This window comes from Emydura macquarii, unplaced genomic scaffold (genome assembly GCF_026122565.2).
Source record: "Emydura macquarii macquarii isolate MOO-44397 ecotype Brisbane River unplaced genomic scaffold, CSIRO-AGI_Emac_v2 contig_2422, whole genome shotgun sequence".
Classification (NCBI taxonomy): domain Eukaryota; kingdom Metazoa; phylum Chordata; order Testudines; family Chelidae; genus Emydura; species Emydura macquarii.
Window position 1 is genome coordinate 14,462,746 of NW_027132559.1, and position 23,965 is coordinate 14,486,710.

General features: G+C 41.8%; 1 protein-coding gene across 7 annotated transcripts in view; it reads left to right on the forward strand.

Moving 5' to 3' along the window:
* The first annotated feature begins 3,172 nt into the window (after window positions 1-3,172).
* The window catches only part of RFTN1 (raftlin, lipid raft linker 1), a 110,863-nt gene continuing 90,070 nt past the window's right edge, over window positions 3,173-23,965 (forward strand). For 3 of the 7 annotated variants that reach the window (XM_067561953.1, XM_067561954.1, XM_067561955.1), the window contains exons 1-2: window positions 3,173-3,305; window positions 16,115-16,267. In XM_067561953.1, the coding sequence (XP_067418054.1) occupies window positions 3,236-3,305; window positions 16,115-16,267 (223 nt within the window). In that variant the 5' untranslated portion in view covers window positions 3,173-3,235. Of the gene's footprint in view, window positions 3,306-6,540; window positions 6,696-8,609; window positions 8,963-9,716; window positions 9,846-13,040; window positions 13,087-16,114; window positions 16,268-23,965 lie in introns of those variants that run through there. The other 4 variants (XM_067561956.1, XM_067561958.1, XM_067561957.1 and 1 more) reach the window with 4 other exon arrangements.

Here is a 23,965-nt window from a genome sequence, read left to right on the forward strand (position 1 = left end):
AGGGTATTCAGGAGCTGGTGCGGGTGCACCAGGAGCCTGTACTTTGGTGGCCATAAGCCTAAGCAGCCCCCGGACAAGTCTTTCTTCTGAGTTCCATCTTCCTCCCTCAGCCAATGTTCCTTCTTCAGAAACTGCTGCAAACCTTTCCTTGCATGCTGAAATTATGTCCTCTCATGCTGCAGCTTGTCTGTACCTTTCCACTTGCTGTGATTCCTTCTCCCTCTGGTATTGCATCTGCATGTTGGCCCTGTCCAGAATATCCATCCTAAGTTCGTCACAGAAACTCTTGCTTGGACTGGTCCTTGACAATTCTGCATCCCAGGGACCTGATGCAGTGGGCCCATATTGCCAAAATGGCAGGACCAATAGAGATTGAAGGATCATCGCAGCCCAAAGGGCCTAAAAGTAGATATCAACTGTGTATTATTGTTTCAGTGCTTCACTGCAGGCTCAGTGCATCCCCCAGGCAAAAGTGCCTTTTTGAATCTCACGGCCAAAATATTATACTTTGTAAAACTGAGCTTCAGTATATTTTAAGAGGAACGCCTCAGCTCCCACCAGCTCCTTGGACAAAACTCAGTTAATTATAATGTCTGTGTAGTTTTTCAATGTCAAGTTACAATTTACTATTTTTATTATTAAATTGCAGAGCTGCTTGACTTTTTGAGGGTAGGGGAATCGTGGGTTACTACCTAAGCCTTCCCTATACTTTCAGGTATTCCATATTCGTAAGGACATAATCTTAGAGTTCCAGAATGGCAAAGGGAGATTTTACTCCAATTTGCTGGTAGTAAGTCAGCCATGTATGCCTCAAAAATTTTCAAGCATGTGGTGACAGAGCAGCACATCTACAAGTGGAATAGGCTGATGACCTACAGAGGTGGTCTTGGAAAATAGGCCCTTCCCTGAAATTTGACTACCTATCTGGAGTTCCTTCTACAGGAAAAGTTTGCAGTTATCAGTGCCCAAGACTGGGTCAGAATTCATGGGGGAATGAACATAATGTTGCGTTAGAGTCCACATAATGTCCACATGGATGACTGCATTCATATGGCTCCTGTTGTAGCCTGCTTTTCATGCAACTATGCTGAGTCTACATGCAAACAAACATGGTAATATGGACTCAAAAAGCTGTGCAGCCATTCCATCCTCCCCTTTCTGTTCTAGCTGCAGACCCACAACTGTACTCCGAACATTGATTTCATGATCTCTGGACTACATTTAACCATCCACATACCTTCAGACAGTCTTCTGTTGACAGGCAACATTGACCACTCAAAAAAAGCCTGTTCGTATAGTGTAGCATACTAAAAGGGAAGCCAGTGTAAGGATCTTACTTTCTAACACCCTGGCACATCTTTGTGAGAATTTGAGTTTGTAGTAAAAATTTAATTTTAAATGCTTGTTTCACTGTTTGTGCGTTCTGGTTTCCATTTTGAATTCCATGTGGTGGTGCCGCCAAGGTGCTGGTGTGCAATCAGCTATTAGTGGATACACACACTTGTCTGCGGCTCACAAATTTTGCCTTGGGTCATTGTAGAGCGGGTGGCCGTCCATCCTTGCCAGTTTTGGAGGGAGGCCATACCCACTCCCTACCCTGCCCTGGCAGGGGTTGGCCCAGCCCAGGGCAGGGAAACAGTCTCCGGGCTCAGGCGGGGCAGCTCAAAGGCAATAGCCCAAGCTCCAATGGGCATCAAACAGTCCAGAGGCCCCCTGGGTGGTTAGGGAAGGGGGAGGAGGACACAGGCCCACCTGACTCCATTGCATCCCAGCCCAGGTCCCTAGCCATGGCAGAGGGGTATGCCACAGAGTCAGCAGGATTCCAACTGCAACATGCTGACTCACTGTCCAGCCCCCTCAGTCCCCAGACCGGGTGACCCTTCATCTGGGCTACTTCCTGCCCCCTTTCCCTTGGATACCTGGTGTGCCACCATCCAGTCAACCTTATCAGGGTAGTCACCCAGGGGCAGGTTGCAGAACCCCTTAATGTCATGAGGGGGTGGTAGGTCAGGCAGCTCATCAGGGAGGTTGGCGGGGAGGCAGTTCCTCCAGGTCCAGCCCTCTCAGGGCCCACACCTCATCATCAGCCTCTGGCAACTTCAAGGGCAAACTCCTCCAAGTCTGGCCCCAGTATGGCTGCTACCTCCTCCTCCTCACCGCATCCAGCAACTCCTGCAGGTCTTGACCCCTCTGGATTACAGGTTCTGGCGGGGTGTTTGGCTCCCAGGGTACCTTTGGGCCCCAAGCTGCCCGCCACTCATTTGCCAGTGCCAGCCCTGATCCACTTACCCAGGTACCAGGCCACAGGCAGCTCTAGAGAACAGGAAGGGACATCCTTTCCTGCCAGGAGCTAGCCAGTGACTGAGCTCCTGGGCCTCTCTTTTATACTTCCTGTTCCGCCCCCTTGCTTCTGGGCGGGCGGACAGGCAGTCTCTGGCTCCGCCCCTGCAGGCCCGGCCTGTTCCTCCTTGTCAGTTTCGGAGGGAGGCCACACTCACTCACCACAGTCATAAATTAGAAATCTCTCCCATCCCTATATTAATAACAATAAACATGGAGCCAGAAACCTACTAAGCTCAGGGGCTACTTCTGCCTCTTGTATTTTTTATATTGGTTCTGTGGGGGACAGCTCCTCTAGAGAGCATCAAAAAGCTCCTCTGAGTAGGGACCCAGAATGTCTGCAGCTGTTCTGGTGGCAAAGCCTTCTCCGGGACCAGTTTAAAGTTTAACTAAACTAAAGTTTAACTAAAATCTGGCTGTGCTCCAGGCACCAGCTTGCAGTACACTTGGCAAAGGACTTCTTCATGTTGGTAACCATAGCTAACACAGAAGAAGGTTAACTTTGCTTGCAGCTCAGTGGCCAGAGTAAAATGAAAGGAATAAATGCTGAGCAGCTGTACTTAAACCAAGAGGGTTGCTTCCATTTCCTGGGAATCAAAGGGCCAGTCTTGGGATAGAAAGGACAAAGGATATTGTCCCAGGAGATTGTGGGATAATGTTGGTGGAACTTCAGGACTGGAGTCTGGGAGGCTCATGCTCAAGCTGCATCCACACAGCTAAACAATGGAGTTTGGGCCAGAGCCCTTGTGGGATTCAAGTTTGAACCCTCCACCTGTGCAGGGTGGTTGGGTTCAAAAGGGGTTTTCGGTTTGAGTCTGAATCTGAGGTCAGACTTACATTGCAGTATGGGCATACACTTACACAGTTCTGCCTGATTTAAAACTTTTTGGTATATATGTACTTGTTTAGTTTTACTGAATCTTGTTCTTCAACATGGTATGGTTTGGATGTCTATGAATTGCTTGGTAAACAAAGAGGTTTCTAATAATTGGGCAGCATTATTTGGAGAGACACAATTAGACAGAGTATTTAAAGATACAGGATATGTTTTTGTTCCAACTAAATAGTTTTTAATTTCTTTTTATTAATTTGTACCATATGTTGGTGAAATTAGAAAAAGTAGGACTGAATTATCTTCCTGCATGATGGTGAAATTATGGTTCATATGCTTTCCTTTGTAGTAAAATGTTTTTTTTAAATGCTAATATCCTTTAAAATTTACAACAAAACTGAGCTGCATGAATGTATACTTATCCTTCCAACAAGTCATGAGAAAAAATGTCTGTAGTATTTAGCAGTGGGCATAGCTAAAAACACCCACTGAAGAGATGAGAAAACTATATACTACATATGATTCTCCACTACCTTTTCACCTATATTCAATTCCACCTGTAGCAAAATGAGTGCAAAATGCTGTTAAATCAGGATTCTACACTCATATCAGTGGTAGAATTTTACACTTATCTTAACTACTTTGCACAGGTGCACATGATTACATAAGGTGCAAGGCTGTGGACAATCAAAGCCTCCTGTGTTGGATTTGGGGAAGATGTGCCACTTTGCACTACTATATATATGGGACCAAGAAGGGTATGAAATCTGTAACAAGCAACTGTAGTGTATGGAAACCTAGAGCAATTTTTCCAAACCTTTTGTAAGCTGAGTTGCAACCTATACTTCCATGTTGGATTTCTATTGACAGCATGTTATTGCTGCTAAAAGCAACATTAACTATAATTAGTTTTCATGCTGAGTGTACATAGTATCATGCTATGTTTTAAGCCATGTTTCTTTAGACTGTGCTCTCTTTTTAGATCTTTGGGCAATCTTTTCCCTCCATTATAGTGTTACTGCTTAGGACTCTATCCTGTTCCTGCTCAAATGTTTGGGAGTATTGTTGTTGACTTCAAAGGGTGGAGGATGGGGGCCTGATCAGAGAATGAGTGAGGGCTCTGCTCAATATGTGAGCCAGGCTCTATATGTACCTGCACACAAATGGTGGCATAAAGGAGCCACTGTGGCTTTTGATTCTTGATGGACAGGTGGTCAGCAGCCCTGGTGTGGGGGAACTAAGGGAAGTTTCAGCGCAATCCACTAACTGAAGGAGGGGCACGAGCCAAAGAGAAAATCGAGGGTTCATAACCAAGAAGAGTCAGGGGAAAAGTGGGGAATGGAAATAAATGGGAGTAATACAGGGAGAAGGAGAGAAACCTGATTTATGGGGATGAGAAAAAAAGACAAGTGTCAGGAGTAAGACCCTTCCTGACTCCCTAATGAACATGTGAAGCAAGGCTACCTGATGGACTGGCCTGGCTGAGGGAACTAGCAGGCCAGTTTTTAAGCTTAGGGCAGCAATAGCTTGCTGGCTGTTCAATGCACACTCCTATGGACTCTCTGCCTCCCTGTGCTTGTCTCTCCAAGCCCTGCTCCACCACAACTCCAGCCCAGGTCCTGCCCTAAACCCAGGCCTGTTCCTTCTTCAGAACCAGCCCTTCTCCTGCCTGCCTCGATTCGTCAGCTCTGATTTCTGACTCTAGCTTGACCCTTGGCTCTGGCATACAGAGTCTTACTTTGGTTCTGACCCTTGGCCCTGGTTCTGGCCCTGTCTTAACCCCTGGCTCTGGCATTTGGATTCCAATCACTATGCCTGACTCCTGCTCTGACCACAAGGCTTGACTGCCTTACAACCCCGTCTCTTGATAACAAGCATGATAGAATAGTGAGGGAAAGTGATGAAATAACAAAGGGAGACATAATGCATTATTTTGTAAGAAGTTTGCTTTGTAAATGATAGTATATACATGGATAAAATACTGTGAAAAATCAAAATGGTGATACGATAAGACAGATTCATCTGGTATCTGGTATTCTGTTTCAAAACTATCTGAAAGGAAAAAAGGAAAGAACTTACTTTGTTTTACATGCACAGAGGGTTTGTGGCCTCTAATACATATTATAAACTTCCTCTGGCTTGTATTGTTGGCATAATCACAAAAAGTGTTCTCTGCTTATTACCAGGAAATTATTTTTGTTTTGCACCATATCATAACTGCTGTCTAATCTCATTAGAACTTCAGAGTTTTTATTTTTTACATACTGTGGGAGTTTCACCAAGAATCAAATCTGTTTTTTGAGGAAGATGTTGCTCCTAACCCTCTTTCCCACTTAAAGCATGGGCTTAACTTGGTGTCCTAAATTGGTTCTAGACTCACCTCCATAGGGTAGCACTTTTGTTCTGTTTGCACAGCACTTAGCACAATGGGGTCCTGGTCCATGACTAGGGCTCCTAGACCCTACAGAAGTATAAATAATAACCTTTATGTCAGTCTTGCCTCCAAAGTGATTTTCAAACTAGGGCTGTATCTCTCTGATGGGTTGCAGAGCACTTTTCTGTGTTCTGTTCATTGTAGCTCAGTCCAGGACTCTTTCTAGCATGTCCAGAGATTTTTATTAAAAAATTAAAATCTCTTTGCATGGGAATGTTGACTTTGACATTGACTTCCATAAAGCCAGGATTTCACCCAAGGAATACAAAGGTGGCTAAAAGTGTTTCATTAGCTTGGTACTGGAATGGATGAACTGAGGAGCCAGGCCAATGAGTCCAGACAGCTTAGTTCTAATGTTAGCCCCCAGTTTTCAAAGTGGCTAGCAGCTCCTAGTATATGTTTTTTTATATAGTGGCTGGCAAAAGGATAGTCTGTGGCCTGTGGGCTTGTAAAAAGTGACCTACTGGAAATTTTAAAAGAAATTAGAAAACAGGTTTTTTTCCCCCCTTTTCTCAAGTAAATGCTGCTTCATTGCAGGAACAGAGTACAGCATTGTATTCTGGGCTCATTTTGGTTGGATACCTTGTCTTTAGGAGCTTGAGTCCCTTCCTATGACAGAGGAAGTATTTGCATAGCAATAGTCCCTAATCGCTTTGAAGCCAGATATTCTTCAAATTCAATCTGTGACGTGCAGATCACCAATCCCGTGTCATCAGCAACCCAGTGCCTAGCGCCCTGGACCTGGGTTCTGGAGCCATTCATGACCTGACTTGCTTATTATACTACTGGGAAAGCTGCACTTTCACTCCTTGCCCACAGATTTAGTGCTTCTTTCCCATATGCTTTAACACCACTATCAGAAAAACAGCGTAATTACATGGCCCCCTGATGTGACTGCATGCTGCTTTCTCACACAGTCAGAAAGCCAGACAAGCCAATGAGTGGGGGAAAATGATGAGGTACAGAAAGAGGGAGAGAGAGGAAAAACACTGCATATAATAAAGGGAAAACTCCAAGGAAAAAGCAAAAATAAGGAAGGAGAGAGAAGAACAGAAGGAAGGAAAAAGAAAAGAGGGACTGAAAGACAAGGTAAAGCTACTGGAAAACTTACATAAAAAGGTACTGTACGTGGTTGCTTTATAGTTAAGAATAGGTATGGGAAGCATTTTATACTATTGATGTCTTTAATCTTGTGTTTGTCCATCTGTTTTAATTTTTTTTTCTGTTGTGTGCTTTTCTTCTTTACACGATATTATCAGTTAGAATAATTAATATTTTATACGTTGTTTACACTTCACACCTTTTGACCCTTAATTAGCCAACTCTGTGGGCTGTGCATTGAGTGGGTTGGATGTGGCGAAAGGTCTATGCCCTCCCCACTAAAAATGCTTATATTCTTTAGCACCTAACAGAAAAGTGGTAGGAGGACAGTTTAGTCTGGAGTTGTATGTGTGGGTAGATCTCATGTATGCACAGCACCAGTCTTAAATATTATTAGTATTCTGCAGTCATGGTCACAATATTGCAGCTTACAGTACTGTTACTGCAGTCTTTTATATCACTACATAATAGGTGTTGTTTTTGTTTTTATTAATAGCCACTGGATTCCTACATTTTACATACAGTCTCCTCTCCTGCCTCTTTAAGCACAATATGCCTCTAAGAAGCCACAAAGGGCATAGGGTGGAGGAAGGCATTTGTAAGCCTGGCTTGGGAAAGACTTCCTTGACATTTAGGGTCAAAGTGGGACATTGTACTTGAAAGTGTGCAGTGGTGTAGTCGAGGATAAAGGTGAGTAAAAGGAGTTTACCCACCTCTCTGGAGGAATGTGAACTTCAGTTTAATCACTTTTTTCACCACTCCTCCACTGGATATGTGTTTTGAAGGTGGGACTAAACAGTAATAATGGGAGACGTTCCAGACTTATGCAAGGGAATTGGGCTTCATTGTGATGGGAGTGGGGCAGTTCTAGGGCTGGCTAAGGAGAGCTGGCTTTCAGTGTGATGAGGAGTGGGGTAGTTGTAGAGCTGGCCAAGTGGAGTGGGGTTTGACTGATGACATGGAGGTAGGTCAAGAACTGGCTAAGGGGGCAGGGGTTCAGTGTGATGAGGGGGAGGTGGTTCTAGAGCTGGCCAAGCAGAGCGGGGTTTGAGTGTGATGATGGACAGTTCTAGACTGGCAAACCAGAGCAAGGTTTGAGTGTGATGTGGAAAGAGCAGTTCTAGAACTTGTCAAAGGAAGCAGGGTGTGAGAATGATGACGAAGCGGGCAGTTCTAGATGGGCCAAAGGGTGTAGGATTTGACTGTGCTGACATGTTGGCAGGTCAGGAGCTAGCCAAGGGGGCACAGGTTCAGCATGATGAGAGGGATGAAGTTCTAGTTTTGGCAATGGGGAGAGGGATTTGAGGTTGATGAGGGGGGCAGTTCTAGACTGGTCAAGGGGAGAAGGGTTTGAGGGTGACGAGGGGGACAGTTCTAGACTAGCCCAGTGGAGCGGGGTTTGAGGGTGATGAGCAGAAACAGTCCTAGACTGGCCCAGGGGAGTGATTCTAGATTTGGTGAAGGGGAGTGGGGTTTGAGGATGGGGGGCAGTTCTAGATTGGCCTAGGAGAGTGGGATTTGAGAGTGATGAGAAGGGGCAGTTCTGGACTGGCCAAGGGGAACGGAGTTTGAGGGTGATGAGCAAGGGTGGTTCTAGAGCTGGCCAAGGGGAGCAGGGTTTGAGGGCGATGAGGGGGCAGGTCTAGACTGGCCCTGGCAGCAGTTCTAGATGTGGGGAAGGAGAGCAGGCTTTGAGTGATGGGGGGGGCAGTTCTAGACTGGCCAAGGGGCGTGGGGTTTGACTGCTGACATGGAGGCAGCTCAGGAGCCGGTCAAGGGGGCAGGGGTTCAGCGTGAGGAGTGGGATGCAGGTCTAGACTGGCCTCGGGGAGCGGGGCATGCGGGCGATGAGGGGGCAGTTCTCGTCCTGGTGGGTGCCCTTCCCAGGCGGGGGGGCCCGACGGCAGCAGCCCCTCTCCTGCGCCGCCGAGGGGGCGGCCCGTGCGCTCTGGCGGGCGGCCGCGGAGCGGAGCCGCGTGTGTCGCCGGGCGGCCGAGCTGAGAGAGAGAGGAAGAGGAAGTGCCGCGGCTCCGGCTCGGGCTGTGCGGAGCTGGCGCTGCCCGTCCCCGCCGAGGCGCCTCCCCATCCCAGACGCGCCGCGGTCTCCGCTCCTCACCACCCCGGGGCTGCGCGGCGCAAACTTTCTGCCTGGGCATGAGCCGGGCGGCGAGCGGCGGCGCCTCCAGCATCTCCCTGCCCGGGCGCTGAGCGGGGGAGGGGGAGCGAGCCGGCCAGCCGACAGCAGCCAGCCCTAGGTAAGGGGTCCGCTCCCTCCGCCCGCCGGGCACCGCCCCTCCCCAGCCCGCGGGGCTACGGCTGGCTCTCCCGCCCCCGGGGCGTAGGTGCGGGGCGCTGCACTCACCGCCCGGGCTGGGGGAGCCCGCAGCTCGCAGGAGCTGAGGAGAGCTCGCTCCCCTTCCTGCAGAGCCCGGGCCAGCGGGGAGCAGCCCCTTAGCTGGGGGAAGCGGCGCTCAGGCTGTGCCTGGCTCTCCTTCCTTCTCGGGAAGTTTGACAAGGGAGCCCCGGGCCCCCGCCTCCCCTGAGCAGGGAGCTGAGCTGAGTTACAGGCGGCAGCGATGGGATAACGGGCTTTTGCTGCTGCTGCTTCTTTTCACGAGCCGCTAGATGCCTTCAGTTCCGCCCGGACACTTCCCGGGGGGTTATGAACTATAACTGGGCCGAAGGAAAAAAAAAAAAAACAAAAAAAAAAAAAAAAAACCCGCCCCCAGCTTTCCCTTTGTTTCCTTCGTTGGATCAGGCTCTCGTACAAGCCCGCTGAAGTCAGCTGGGGACTTTCCGAAGACTTCCATAGGCTTGTGGATCAGGCCCCAAATAACTAGCCAAGCACATGCACTGATTGATTCATCTCTGACGATCCTCCCCCAGCACCTTAATGGGGATGTTGGGACTAAACGGGAAGCTTATTCAAAATACGCTTAGCTGAAAATTTATACTTTAGTTCCTGGCTAGCTCTTACCATACTTTGAGGCTGTGTGTCCTTGATTTCAGGACGTTGCGGTTATACCCCCAAGGGCTGGTAAGTCAGTTGCCACCTTGGTGGTGATATTGTCTCCAGAACTGAATACATATGACAAGGGCTGAAACAAGGAAGAAACTGGATATTTTTTCCCTCATTAGGTAAGCAACACAATGTCCAAAACCAGCATATGCTACCGTGTGCTTAATCTAAGCCCTGTAGTCCGGCTTCACTCTGGCTTCAAGCAGAGGAGGATGCTAGTGTATGTTGCCTGAGGACCAGTGTGGTAATGGCTTGTTAGACTTTCTGGCTTGAAATTATTCAGTAAATTAATTGGGACTCAAGAGCAGTAACACACTGATGCGGTCTGGTTCACAGAGATCCTGGACAGCAGTGACATTTTGACAGTGTCGGACAACAGTTATTAAATGTGTGTGTACAGGAATGCGTTTACGTGCATGTGAATGTGAACTTTGTTAATCTAGAAAATGGGAGTGATGTACTTTTATTTTTTCTAGCATTGTTTAATCCGCTTCCTTGTAAGAGCTTTAGTTCTTCTGCTTGTCATTGTCACAGTAACTGCGCATACTTCTGTAAAAGGAGAACTGGCTGAGATGGAATGGGAATTAAATAAGATTATCTGTAATGTTCTCAACTTGGCCAAAGGATTCCTGTTACATTTGTCCCCATAGGTTTCAGTGTGTTATTTCTATGGCACTTATAGCTTTGACAGGGAAAGCATATGGAATCAGAAGCTGCTGCATGGCAGTACAGAGCACCAACACTAGGTCACCAAGCTGGCTCAATAGATGTGTTTTTATCCTAAAAGAATTATTTATTGGGAGTAAAACTGTAAAGATTCCATTATACTGTAGTTTCCAAACTTTATATGAAAACTTTAAAGGATATTTTATTTGATTAAAAGAAATTGCCAGTTGTTTCATTTGGAACCCTGTGGTACTCAGTTACCTTTTTTGACTTAATAGAAAAATAATTAACATTGCCAAGACATAAATGATCTTCAGTTTACAAGGGGAAAACGTTGTTAATCTTTTTACATTTCCTTTATAGTGCTTCCAATCTATTAGTTTCAGTTTTTGATATTAGTAATAAATTATGTGAAGAATGTATTTTTTCACAATATCAATGGTCACATTTATTACTTTATTTCACTCTGTCTTCCCTGCATTTTTAAAAAGAAACATTTAACTTGACCTCATAAATTCCCTACATCAGGCATGGGGTTTTCCACCACTTGAACACTGGTATTCCCCTAGCCTAAGAATGAAAATGTAGTGCCAAGCAAGTATGTATAAATACCACTAAATACTTACATCAGCCCTGAGTTGTTCTGGAAAACAAAATTAAATACTTTGCTCTTTCAAATTATATAGAAACATAAATTATATAAACAGATGGTTTATGTCACACACAGTTGTCTACCTGTGTGTAACAAAGCTACATCACCTACTATACTTGTATATTTGCATATGTAGTTATTTGTAAACACTATTATAAAACACACATAGATAGTTCAGGACAATTACACTTTTATCATGGGAAGGAAGGTCCTCAAAACTCTTACAAAGTGTGTGAGAGATCAGAAATTGTAAAAGAAAGAGGAATTCAAACACTGCGAGGATGATCCTAACCTGGGAGATTGATGGGGGTCAACTGTCTCTTCTGAATGTCTAGTTTCAACATGGTGGTCTCCATGCTTTTGTTGGTTGTGTACTTTATTTTCCAAGTCTGGTGTTGTCCATTATCTTCCCCATTCTTGGTTCTCTCTATGGTACTCCTTGTCCCCCTTGTCACTCTTCTGCTTCACACTAAGCCACTTTTGTTTAACAGTGATGGAGAGAGGAGTCAGCTTTCAAGCAACTCCTGTCCTCAGGATTTAGCTTATTAAAGTTGAGTGGGGTTGGAGTTGAGAACTTTTTTATGTTTCTGCAGCCTGTGTAGGGAGGAGAGAACTGAGGCCGTGCCCATCTGCCCTAGACTGGCAGTAACTGAGCTGAGATAAAACTTCTGCAGAGCAAAGCTGCTTTCACTGATTCCCTCTATAAGAGTTATTTTGTACCTGAGTAACATGCTCCAGGAAGGAGCTTTGATGCTTCCTCCTCCAGTGATGCATCAGGCTAATGGCTGGCCAAAGCATTGAGCAGGATCAGAGCCAAAGCCTTGTTCAGTGTAGAGTCCATCAGTTGATCCTCTCCAAAATGGGAGAATTAGAATTGCGGGACCTTTAAAAAATTGTGTGATCCCCAAGACTGCATAGCAAATCTAAAACTCTGTAGTTATTTTAAAAAAAGCCTTCCAACATCCCTGTAAGGTAGATAAATATTGTCCCTGTCTTGCAGAAAGGGAAACTGAGACACTAGGCAGTTGAGACTTATCCAAAGTCAGAGAGCAGGTCACAGAGACCTGTAAATAGAATACAAGTGTCCTGGTTCCTAGACCTTACAATTGCCGCTAAAAAAAGCTGTCTTCTAAAATGTTGTGAAATGAACTTCAGAGAGATTTTCTAAAAAGGTTTTTTTCAACAAATTCATAGTTCAAGGTAAACTTGTAAGATGAGTTTACTAGTTGTGGAATAAAACATTTTAGTGTGTTAATACAAAGAGTTTACTGTTGCTAATTCCTTATAATAATAAGCTGACAATAGCTTACATGCATGTAGCACCTAATCTCTGAGTGCTACTGCAATATAAATATTAAATTGTTTTGTATATATTGCAGTCTGGCAGTGCATTGCTATACTATTTGTGGTAGACAATATCTCTGTTGGAAGTTAATTCTAATACCAGCTGATTAGCAATTAACTTTAATTTAAATTAATTTAAAAGCATTATTTAAAGAGTCAAAGTAGGATATATTCAGGAAGTTAATTGACACAATGTATTTCAAAGTACTGATTGAGGTGAAAGAATTTATTTAGCTAATGCTTACATTAGTTGTCAAATCATCTAAGGGGTGTTTAAGACTTTTATGGTCTATTCAGGCTTCCATTAGCTATGTTGAACTATTTATTACCTTTAAGTTGATTACATTATTATTTCTTGCAGATAAATTGCTGAGGTATTATCTGGAGGAGGCAATGCTGCATCAAAACACAGCTCTTTTTTTAATTAAAAAAACCATTTAGGGGAAGTGTCCTTCCTCTACCCCACTGCCACCCCCTCCCAACTTCTGCGCCTTCTTCATTGGGGCCTATGCCACAATACCACTCAGAAAAGTAATGATCAACTACATGACGTTCTCCTCCTTCACTAATTCTGGGTTTAGTGTCCTTAGTCCATTCTGAACTTGACTCTATTTACAAGAGAGTTTAAGACGGTTTACAAAAAGGTTTGATTCAGAGATAATAAATTGAAGGCTGAAAAACTGGCAGATCACTAAGAGGTAGAAAATCAGTTTTTATCATATTATGATTATTAATATCAAAACTTATCTGCTTTCATTAATTGTAGAGGAGGCCAATAAATGGGAAGACAGTGTTTTGCTCCCATGGTGACATCTCTTTTTCATTCAGGAGGCAATATTCAAAAATTCAACTGTAGATTTTGATGTCATTCTTCAGTTCATCAGACCTTCAATTTGGTGCATAGTAGAACTATAATGAGATATAAATTAACCAGTTACAGTCAGATGTGGGTTTCCATTCTAGGTTTATCTACATGGCTGACCATATGAATGATTTAAGGGATTATAGAGATCATAGCATGCATAGGATTAATTTGTTAATTCAAATAAAAAATGTTTGCAGACTGAATTGGTTTAACCAAATCTCAGTGTGCGCAACTGTAAGAACCCATAAGTAGGTCTTCTGTCCTAGCATTAGCAATCTTCATTAGATTTTTGCCATTTTAAAATAATCAAGAATTTTTTAGTAAATGTGAAGCTGTTGTATTGACAATGAAAATACATTTTTAATTAAATACAGTTGTCTGAAAATTTAGAACAGACAAATATTTGCTACACTCATTTTCATACTAAATTTAATGGGTTGAAAAATAATAATTTTGCCACCGTACCATACTTAAAAAGTAAATATGGATTAGTAATCAAATTCTTCTTGTTGAATTGTGAATAAAAGCATGTTGTTACTTTAAAATTAACTATCTCTTAAAGAGCTGGCATGATGGAAATTACAGAAAATTTGAAAAACACTAAGACAAATTCTACTGATTTATAGTTTTCTTGGCTTTTAAAAATCTTTTTTTATTACTAAGAACTTTCATGTGAATGCAGGATCTTTTATTTTTTGAGAGTTTATCTCTTCTGTCACCACTTTTGAATAATAATCCTCTCTGACATCATAATAATTTCCATAGCAATTGATTGTGCTGTCACTGTGGAACCTCTTTCTGTTGCTTATTCATAATTTTAACTCCTGAGAAAAGATCCTGTTTTCATACTCTTACCCCAGGCATTTAAAATAACTAATTAAAAGAAAGGTGGAGACTTGCTATCTCAGAGATTGGATATGTGTTATCTTTCACCTTTCATGCGTCTTTCACCGTTAGGTCATTAATTGTCACTAGTAACTGAAAGTTGTATCCATTGGGTACATAATTATTCTGTGCATCAATATGAAAATAGTTGGCGGTCTCAATCCAGTCCCAAATGAAAAGGTGTCCATATAGTAAAACTCTTCATAGCAAATGGCTTCTTTGTTGGTATTCTCAGCAGACACACCAAGATTTGAATAAGCATGAAGACACAAAAGATTGTCCTCTCAGAACAGAATTGAGATACATGGCCAGGGCAGCATGGGAAAGCTTGTGTTGCTGTACTGTTCTGTGGTAAGCAGAGGCTTTAATTCTCCAGGGTTGTCTAGCCAAGTCAGAAAAAATAAAAAATCATCTGTAAAATAGAACGTTTTTAGTAATTTGTCACAAATCATCATTGAGTCTTTAAGGACCTCCTCCTGCACTCCTTACTCATGAGGAATCCTATGGATTTAACTGTGACTTCTTACATGAACAAGGGTTGCAGGGCCTTAACTAGTAGTAACAATTTACATAGCACTTTTCATCCCAGAGCGCTTTATAAACATTTGCACGCTCTACACGCTCTACACTGGGATTATTTCATCCACCACTGAAATACAACCAAATATTGATTTGCTTGGTAAGACCTCTTGCTGCCTTGGGCCCTGATTCAGCAAGGTACTTAAGTGTGTGCTTAAGGTTAGGCCAGTGAGTAGTCCCGTTAAAGTTAGTTGGACTACTCCCATGCTTAAAGTTAAGCATGTGCTTAAGTACCTTATCAAATCAAGACCTTAAATTACATGCTGTTTTGTCACATTTTTTTAACATACCATTTTCTTTCTGCTAGCCATATTGCACCAAGAATCTTCTTGTATTGTGAATGAATGTAGCTAAAGAAGTAAAGGAAAGGAATTCTTATCTGTAAAAGGAAGCTCAGTCATTGCATTCCTCTGCTAAATATTTTTGGCTACTGAACATTTTTGAAATGGTGACTATCATCATTGATCACAGACGTTGTGCTGTCTAAAATAAAAAAAAATATTAGCAATCTTAGCTATTTTACTTAGTGAATTAAAAGTTAACTCCAGCTTTATAGAAATTATTTAAATAATGAAGTTCATATAATTCTGCCAAAATAAACAGAGAAGCATTACTTTTTCTATTGGGTAAATGCCTAAAGACTTGAAGCTTTGCACAACATATAACACACATTTGTGCAACATTTCTCTGGACACTTTCATACTGAAGCTACAAATCTTCTTTAGAGCACATGTTGATTTCTGTTTCCAATTTGTGTTTAGGCTGTCATTAGTGTTCAACCAGGTTTTATTCTGTTCTAAAGTTGACTACCTAAGGTTATTATTATTTCCTGTAGCTCACCCTGAAAAAGATGGGGGGGATGGGACAAACACAGGATTTTTATCTAAAATCTCATAAAAGCTGAAACTTCTAGTTTCAGATACACGTTTTTTTCATTTAAATACAGATCTAGTGATAACTTTTAATATTAGAAAAGATCTTGTAGTTGGAAAGGTATAACCATATTTTCCTATAGCAGCCACAGATATGTTAACAAAATTGTTGCTTTATATATATGTTGAATGCTTAACATTATATTACATTTTATATCACTGTCTATAACTGAACATGTATCCTCCTGAGTATATTACAGGTATATTACATTGTCAGCTTTCAATAAAATAATAGTACCTCTGGTAATTGTATCTTAACAGAAAGCGAGTCAGACATGATAAATATAGCTTGTTTAGTATCTGAATGTTTATTAAATTATGCTGTTTGGTAAAGGCCTGTGGACAGCGAATTTAAAAAAAAATAAATATAAATCATGAACGCTTTGAGACTGGCATATGAAATAGAAAAATTAGTGCTGTTTTTTTTCCCCCCCTCCTCCTCCTCCTACCTCTCTGAATCAGCAGCTGTTGAAATGGGTTGTGGACTAAACAAATTAGAGAAACGTGATGAAAAACGGCCTGGCAATATCTATTCAACTTTGAAGAGGCCGCAGGTAGAAACCAAGATAGATGTTTCCTATGAGTATCGTTTCCTGGAGTTCACAACTCTGAATGACGGTAAGTACAAAAGTCATCTTCTTTTTACTTATTTTTGATGATACTGAGAAGCCAGTCAGTTCATAATGGTTTTAACTAGTCTGGGACATGTGAAATATTTTGAGTTTTTAAAAAAGTCTTGTTTGGTCTCTTTGGCCTTAAATAAATTAAATACATGCAGTCACGATGATCCTGATGATTTTACCATCTTGATGTTATCTTACTCAGCATTTTTTATAATATAGATTTTAAACCTATGCATAAAATGTAGCTCTCAGTGTATTTTAGATGAAAGGATATCTTTAGATTCCTTTACCTTTGCATGTTATCCAGATTTCATTTGGGAAAATGGTTCAGAGCTGGAATGTAGGACAGTTTTCCTGTGTTTCCGCCTTTGACTACTGCCCTCGATAGCTGTTTTTAGAGGTTGAATTAAATGTTGTCACTTTGCTGACCTGTCTTTCATAACCCTCAGGCTGTTGCTATTGCCTATGGGCTGTCTTGTTGCATTCATATGCCTGGGAAAATGGCAGAAGCCCATGGTTTGTTTGTTTGTTTGTTTGTTTTAAACAGCTGAAAGGCACAGAGCCTTGTAGTTTTAATATTTCTCTTAACTTTGTCCAGCAATGAGCCTCTTTCTTTCAGCAGTATGCCAAATAGTCAATATTTTAATCCAATGACAGCTCGTGAATATTCCATTTATTTTTTCTTTTGTTGACATCTATGAACCAGAAGCTCTTCCTGCAATGTCAGGCTGCAGTCCTCTGTTTTTTGTTATTTTAAGGCTAGGCTACTACAATACCCTCTACAATAGGCTATACCTTAAACCTCTTTGGAAATGGATGTTGGTGCCAGGGCTGTGGCCCACTTCTTACAATATGACAACAGTGCTTTGGAATCTGCATTGGCTGTCTGTTGGTTTCCAGGCAGTGTTTAAAGTCATGATTCGGCTCTATAAAGTACTAAATGACTAGAGACCTGCCTATTTAAGAGATCACGTCTTTCCTAGTGCAACTCTGTCAGAGAAGACTCTCAAGCTGGAAGTTACTTATGTAAGAGAGGGCATTGCTGGCAAGATGTTCTGCTTGAGAACCTATTGACTTTAGAATTCACTTTTCATCCAATATAGTATGAATTGTTTAACTTTTAGGGCATAAGACCATAAGAATGGCCAGACTGGGTCAGATCAGTGGTCTTTCTAGCCCAGTATCCTGTCTTCTGACAGTGACCAATGCCAGATGCTTCAGAGAGAATGAACAGAACAGGGCAATTATCAAATGATCCATCCCATCGTCCAATCCCAACTTCTGGGAGTCAGATGTTTAGGGACAACCCAGTGCATGGGGTTGCATCTGTGTAGGGAGATCATATTTCCCAAAGGGAAAATGGGATACTGTGTGGGGCTAGCCCATGCCACCTGCCTCCTTGCCCAAGCCCTGCCTCCCCTTCACAAGGAGCAGGAATTTCCCTTCCTCCACACGTTCCTCCACACCCCACTTTTTTTGACAAAAGTGGGCATTTGCCCCCATTTGATCAGTTGGCAAGAGCAAAGAGGACAAATGCCCCCTTTTGCCAAAAAAAACAAAAAACAAAAGTCAGTCTGGGACAGGGCTTAAAAAAAGGGACTGTCCCAGGCAGAATGGGAGGTATGGTCACTCTCCATCTATGGCCATCTTGATTAATAGCCATTGATCAACCTATCCTCCATGCTGTAAAGCCCTTCTGTTGGGCAGGCATTTGGAGAAAGCTGAGGGGGGTTTAGAGGGGGTGGTTGAGTACAGGCCCACCAACAGCAATTCTGGGCCCCAGGGCAGAACAGTCAATGGCCCCCACACCTCTAGAAAGGGAGGGCTGAGGTTTATGACCATGGGCATTGGATGAAGCTTCCCCTTGGCAGGCTAGCTCCCTGTCCCACCTCTTCTACCCATGTCCCCGCCCACACTCCACTCCTGTTCCCCCCCCTCCCCCCAGCCCCACCTCCTTCCCCACTCGGCCCACTCACTGCCATGTCCCTCCCCCACCTGCTCGGTCCCCCTCTCTTCTACACACCTGCCCTTCCCCCAGGCAGCGAGCGACAGCGGGGGAGGCTGAGCTGGGAGGGGAGTAGAGGAGGAACACACGCAGCAAGTGATGATGGGGGGGCTGAGTGTGGAGGAGGAATTCAGTGGCAGGGAAGCCAAGTGGGGAAGGAGGGGTGAGGAAGAGAGGCGGTGTCAATCGAGGAGAGGATGAGGGGGTGGGACCAGGGCCTCAGGTGGAGCGGGGGTGGGCTGTGGGTGGGGCCACAGGCGGAAGAGGTGGGACGGGGAGCTAGCCTCCCAAGAGGGAGTTTCACCTGCTGCCCATGGCCCGGGCCCTTTTAAAATCGCCAGGCTCCTGGGCAATTGCCCGCTGTGCCCCTACCTGTTGACGAGCCTGGTTGAGTAGGAATATGGATTTGAGGGAAATGGAGTTTGGGGACCTGGGGTGGAGAAATATTGGCTTTGTGGACTAGTTTCGTTTGTTGGAGAAACATTGTTAATTTTTTAGATCTGTTTCTGTCTTAATTGGAATGCCAAGAGGCCGGGATAGGCTTTCTTTTTATATTTGTATGTTGAAATTGAAATAAATACAAATACAAAACCAGCTCATTTTGGAAAATCTGAGAGCCTTCATGTCTGTATTTTGATTTTCTAAGAAATCTTACTGTGACATATTGTGTATTATGGAGCTAGTGGAAATGAATTAATACTGAGGACACTTGTTTCTTTATTTATAGGCTTTTCTATAGCACTCATCACCACCATTTCTTAGTGCCTCAGAATCTTTACTAAATTATCCTCCTAATACTCTGAGGTTTGGAGATGTTATCTTCACTTTTCAGATGGGGAATTGAGAGACAGAATGATGATGTGACTTGCCAATAGCCACACACAAACTCTGTCACAGAGCCAATAACAGAACCCAGATTTCCTGCGTCCTAGTTGTGTCAACGAGAGTCCTGTAGCACTTTAAAGACTAACAAATTTAATTTATGTAGGCAAAGGCTTTCATGGGCTGCAACTCACTTCGTCAGATGCAAGAAATAGAAATCAGATAGAGGGTGTATATATACATCCAAGGGTAAGGAACAACAATAGGGAGGGTAGGTGTCAGCAAAGTCCATTCAGTTAGAGTAGATGAGGCCTATTCACAACCATTGATTAGAAGGTGAGAATGTGTGAACGGTGACAATTACTTCTCGTAATGAGATAACCATTCCAAGTCCCTATTCAGACCCAGTTTGATTGTGTCAAGTTTGCATACTCACTAGCAACCGTACACCATACAACAAGAACACTAACCCAGGAACCTATTCTTGCAACAAACCCTGATGCCAGCTCTGCCCGCACATTGACTCTAGTGACACCATCACAGTTCCTAACAACATCAGCCACACTATAAGGAGCTCATTCACCTGCACATCTACTAATGTAATATGTGGCAGCAATGCCCCTCTGCCATGTACATTGGCTAAACCAGACTGTCACTAAGCAAAAGAATAAATGGACACAAATCAGACATAAAAAATAGTAACATCCATAAACCAGTTGGAGAGCACTTCCATCTCCCAGGTCACTCTGTAGCTGACTTGAAAGTTGCCATACTTCTACAAAAAAACTTCAAAAACAGACTTCATCGAGAAACTGCAGAGCTGGAACTCGTATGCAAACTTGACACAATCAAACTGGGTCTGAATAGGGACTTGGAATGGTTATCTCAGTACAAGAAGTAATTGTCGCTGTTCACACATTCTCACCTTCTAATCAGTGGTTGTGAATAGGCCTCATCTACTCTAACTGAATGGACTTTGCTAACACCTACCCTCCCTACTGTTGTTCCTTACCCTTGGATATGTGATATATATATATATATATATATATATATATATATATATATATCCCTTATCTGATTTCTATTTCTTGCATCTGACGAAGTGGGTGCAGGCCACGAAAGCCTTTGCCTGCAGAAGTTAAATTTGTTAGTCTTTAAAGTGCTACAGGACTCTCGTTGTTTTTGCTGTACACAGACTAACACGGCTACCCCTCTGGAACTAGTTAAGTGTCTTAGCCACAAAACCATCCATCCTCCTACACCTGATCCCTTGGTTAATAGGTTCACATGCTAGGTCTTGTGTGCAAAAGCCCTGCAGTAGGAGATATACAAGAAAGACCATGTGTTTCTCAGCAGGATCAGGATGTCAGACATTGATTTATTTTTGCATACTGTTTAACTGATCCATATCTGGCATGTGTTTTTTCTATGTGAACAAATTTCTTAATATAACAGATAACATCTTTATAGTAAAAGAGAGCAGAATAAAAAAGGGCAAAGAGATAAAGGTTAGAGAGAGAGAACTTTTGAGCTGTATCCATCTTCTCTCCTTTATCTGTATTGTCTTCTTAAGACTATATTTTCAGTTCCTTACTTTTAGTGTACAAATTAAAAGTACACGCATATGTCTTTGTGGAACTGGGGTTTTAGATTATAATCTCTTCAGAGACTGGACTTGTCTTTGTATATATCTTAAAAATATGTCACACACTATTGGACACGAGACAAGTAACATTTTTGGTGTCCAATTATACTGTTCAAACAACAGTTGTTACAGATTTATTGAAGTCAACGTTTTTTTTTTTAATCAAAACACACCATTATCGTATAGATTAACCTTTTACGAGGTCATATTTTACGTTGTAAAATCAAAAGTTAAGTGAACCTTTACTATCGAAATATACTTAAATTAGTATCACATTTCAGTTTTTGTCTCGACACGGTACTTAGTTCAATGGACCACAGTCTCACGGGGGGAATCTAATTGTATTCATAGCTGGGATTTGGAAACCTGATGCATTGAAAAAGATGCAAGTTTTCATCAACAAATTTCTATTTTCTGCCTGATATAGCATTTGCTATTTACTTCATTAATTACCATCCCTTTCTATCAGTAATATTGATATTACATTAAACAGTTGCTTTTGCCTAGTCTCTGCCTTCTGTTTCCTTTCACCATTCATTTTAAAAATTGTATTTGTGTATGTAGCTGTACATTTTAAAAAAATACTGCAATTGCAAGTGTTTTTATTGATTTAAGATTGGTAAAAGCAATTGTTTTTCCAGTTTGAAGTTAATTAATTACCTGCTTTCATTTTGTAAACCAGAGGTGTCTTAAGGAAACCACCATTCTAGTTTTGTATTTCCAGTTGACCAGGTAGGTTACCACCATATTGTTCTTGAGAGTGTTTAAATGAAGTTAGCATGATGAAATATTATTAGCTCAGAGATCTTTTTGCATTGCCTACAATGAGATCATGCACCATATGTAAAATACAGATGAATTAGAAAGGAAATTACTTCTCATAAACCTGGCTTCATAGCAAATAAATAAGGAAAGATAAAATCCACAGATTGAGAACAGTAAGATGGGGAGGAGAAAGAGATGATGGATTACTTGTCTGAAAACTTTTCTCACTCATATATCTGAGTTTAAATGTTGCATTGCCTTAGGCTCTGATCCTGCAAACTCTTACATGTGTGCTCCACTTTGCTCATGCGTATAGTCCCATTGATTTCAAATCAATGGGACTACCTACATGTTCAAAATTAAGCACATGTGTTTTCAGGACCAGGGCATTACTCCTTCTCCAATAATAGAATCACAATTAAATATGGAAGCAAATATTCTACTTTTTTGTCTTCTGATAAGCACATCAGTATTTCGCTCAGATGAATTACATCTTCTCAAAGCAATCTGCAGTAAAATTGCTCACCAATATAGGTCAAAGCAAAACCAAATTATCAGACTACAGTAATGCATAAAAATTTTTCCCTGAGGCATAGAAAACAATTTTATATGTAATATGACATAAAAAAAATTAAACATGTTACTGTTATATGCTCCAGATTTATTGCTTTTATTAAAAATAACTGCTCTAAAGAACTGGTAGATGGAACTTCAGATTTCTTTATTCTCTTTGGCTTTTAACTAAAGATTAATAGTTTGGGATTGCATATCAATTACATTCTAGTTTTTAAATGGAAACTTGCTTCCCATACTTTTTGTGTATAGAACTTTGTTATGATAGACTCAAATATATATATATTTATATCCTTTTGTTCTATTCTAATGGTTCTGACTGATGATAATCAATAGAGCTTTCAGAGTCCAGTTTGCTGGGTTTTGGTTTTTTTAGGTGTACTTTGGTAATTTCTTGTTTACAGTCTCACACCTCTTGACCAGGTATATTTTACAGATGGTATATGCTAAGTATTCCATCAGCGTGTGTCTTAGATGATTTAATCATTTTGCCTTCTCTTGTAAACAAATATTTAATATTTTTTTTCATGTATATAGTACCTTTTATGCAAGGATCTCTGAACACCTAATAAACATCAATTAATACATTATCTCAACATCCTAATGGAGTAAAGAAAGATTAATCTCACGTATCAGATGAGGAGCTGAGGCACAGAGAACTTGAGTGCTTTATCTAAAGTTATATGTGTGGCAGAGCTCGGAATGGAATCCTAAACTGATTTCCAGTCCAGTTTTGGTGCATTTGGTCTTGCCCAAATGCACATTCATCAATGAATCTAAAGTAAGAAGTAGGTCAGAGTGACTTTGTTACTATCTGTGTTGCAAAAATTCTATACTGGGGTCCTTATTTATAACATGCAAGTGCCTTGAAATTTTTTTTAAAAACGTAAGTCTTGCCTGTGCACTAAAGACCAAACTGCTTTGGGGAAATACTATGTTCTAACAGGTTCCTCTAGTTGGATGGAAACCTAACTATGATTTGGTGACTTCTTGTAAACCTATCAATTCCTGATAAAGCACATGTGTAAATATGCAGTTCATGAATATAAGCTTATGGTGTATGTATCTGAGATCAGTGTTTCCCAAATTGTGGGCCGGATCCTGTTTCTGTTTAAATTAGTGGGAAGACTTCTACTGATTTGAGTAGAATCAGGCCCCAGAGTTTTTTGTAATTTGTTATGGATTAAATAATGAATCCATAATGGCTTTATTATGGAGCTGGGGTAAGTTGGAAGGAACTCTAAGGTAAAATGTTAGTTTTTTCCATAATTTTTAATTGCATATTTAGAAAAAAATATCCATTATCTCATGTCAAGTAACAGACACCTTACAAAATACATGCAACACTTAATTTTAATGGAGTAGTTCTGAATAGTTTACTTTGAGAACAATAGTTGATCTTTGACTGGAAATTTGTGCAACTGTAGCCTGATGGATGGAGGGTTAAAATCAATTAATATTGAGTGGTGACAGCTTCCCTGCTGAGAGAAAACAGGAAATCTTGATGTCACCTCACTCTTGACTAAAAGTCACTTTTCTTAATCATACTGAAAAAAAGCCCTGGAGAGATATAACTCATTTCTTTTTAGTTTGCATTGTAAACCCACTGACTAGAGAGGAAGTAAAAACCTCTCTATGAGAAAAATAACTTGGACCTTTAGGTGTTGTACATGACAGGCCCACGAGGAAAAGGCATAATTGCTTTTGAGGTTGTGGGTGAATAGCTTAGACTTGAGTCAGTAGGCTGCGTGTGGTTTGATGTCATCATGCTGACTCCAGACCTTGTTCCTATAACAAAAATTCATAGGATCAAAATAATTCTATGTGTAGCAATCTATATACATATAGCCACAGTCAAGCAACTAGAGATACAGGAATAGTAA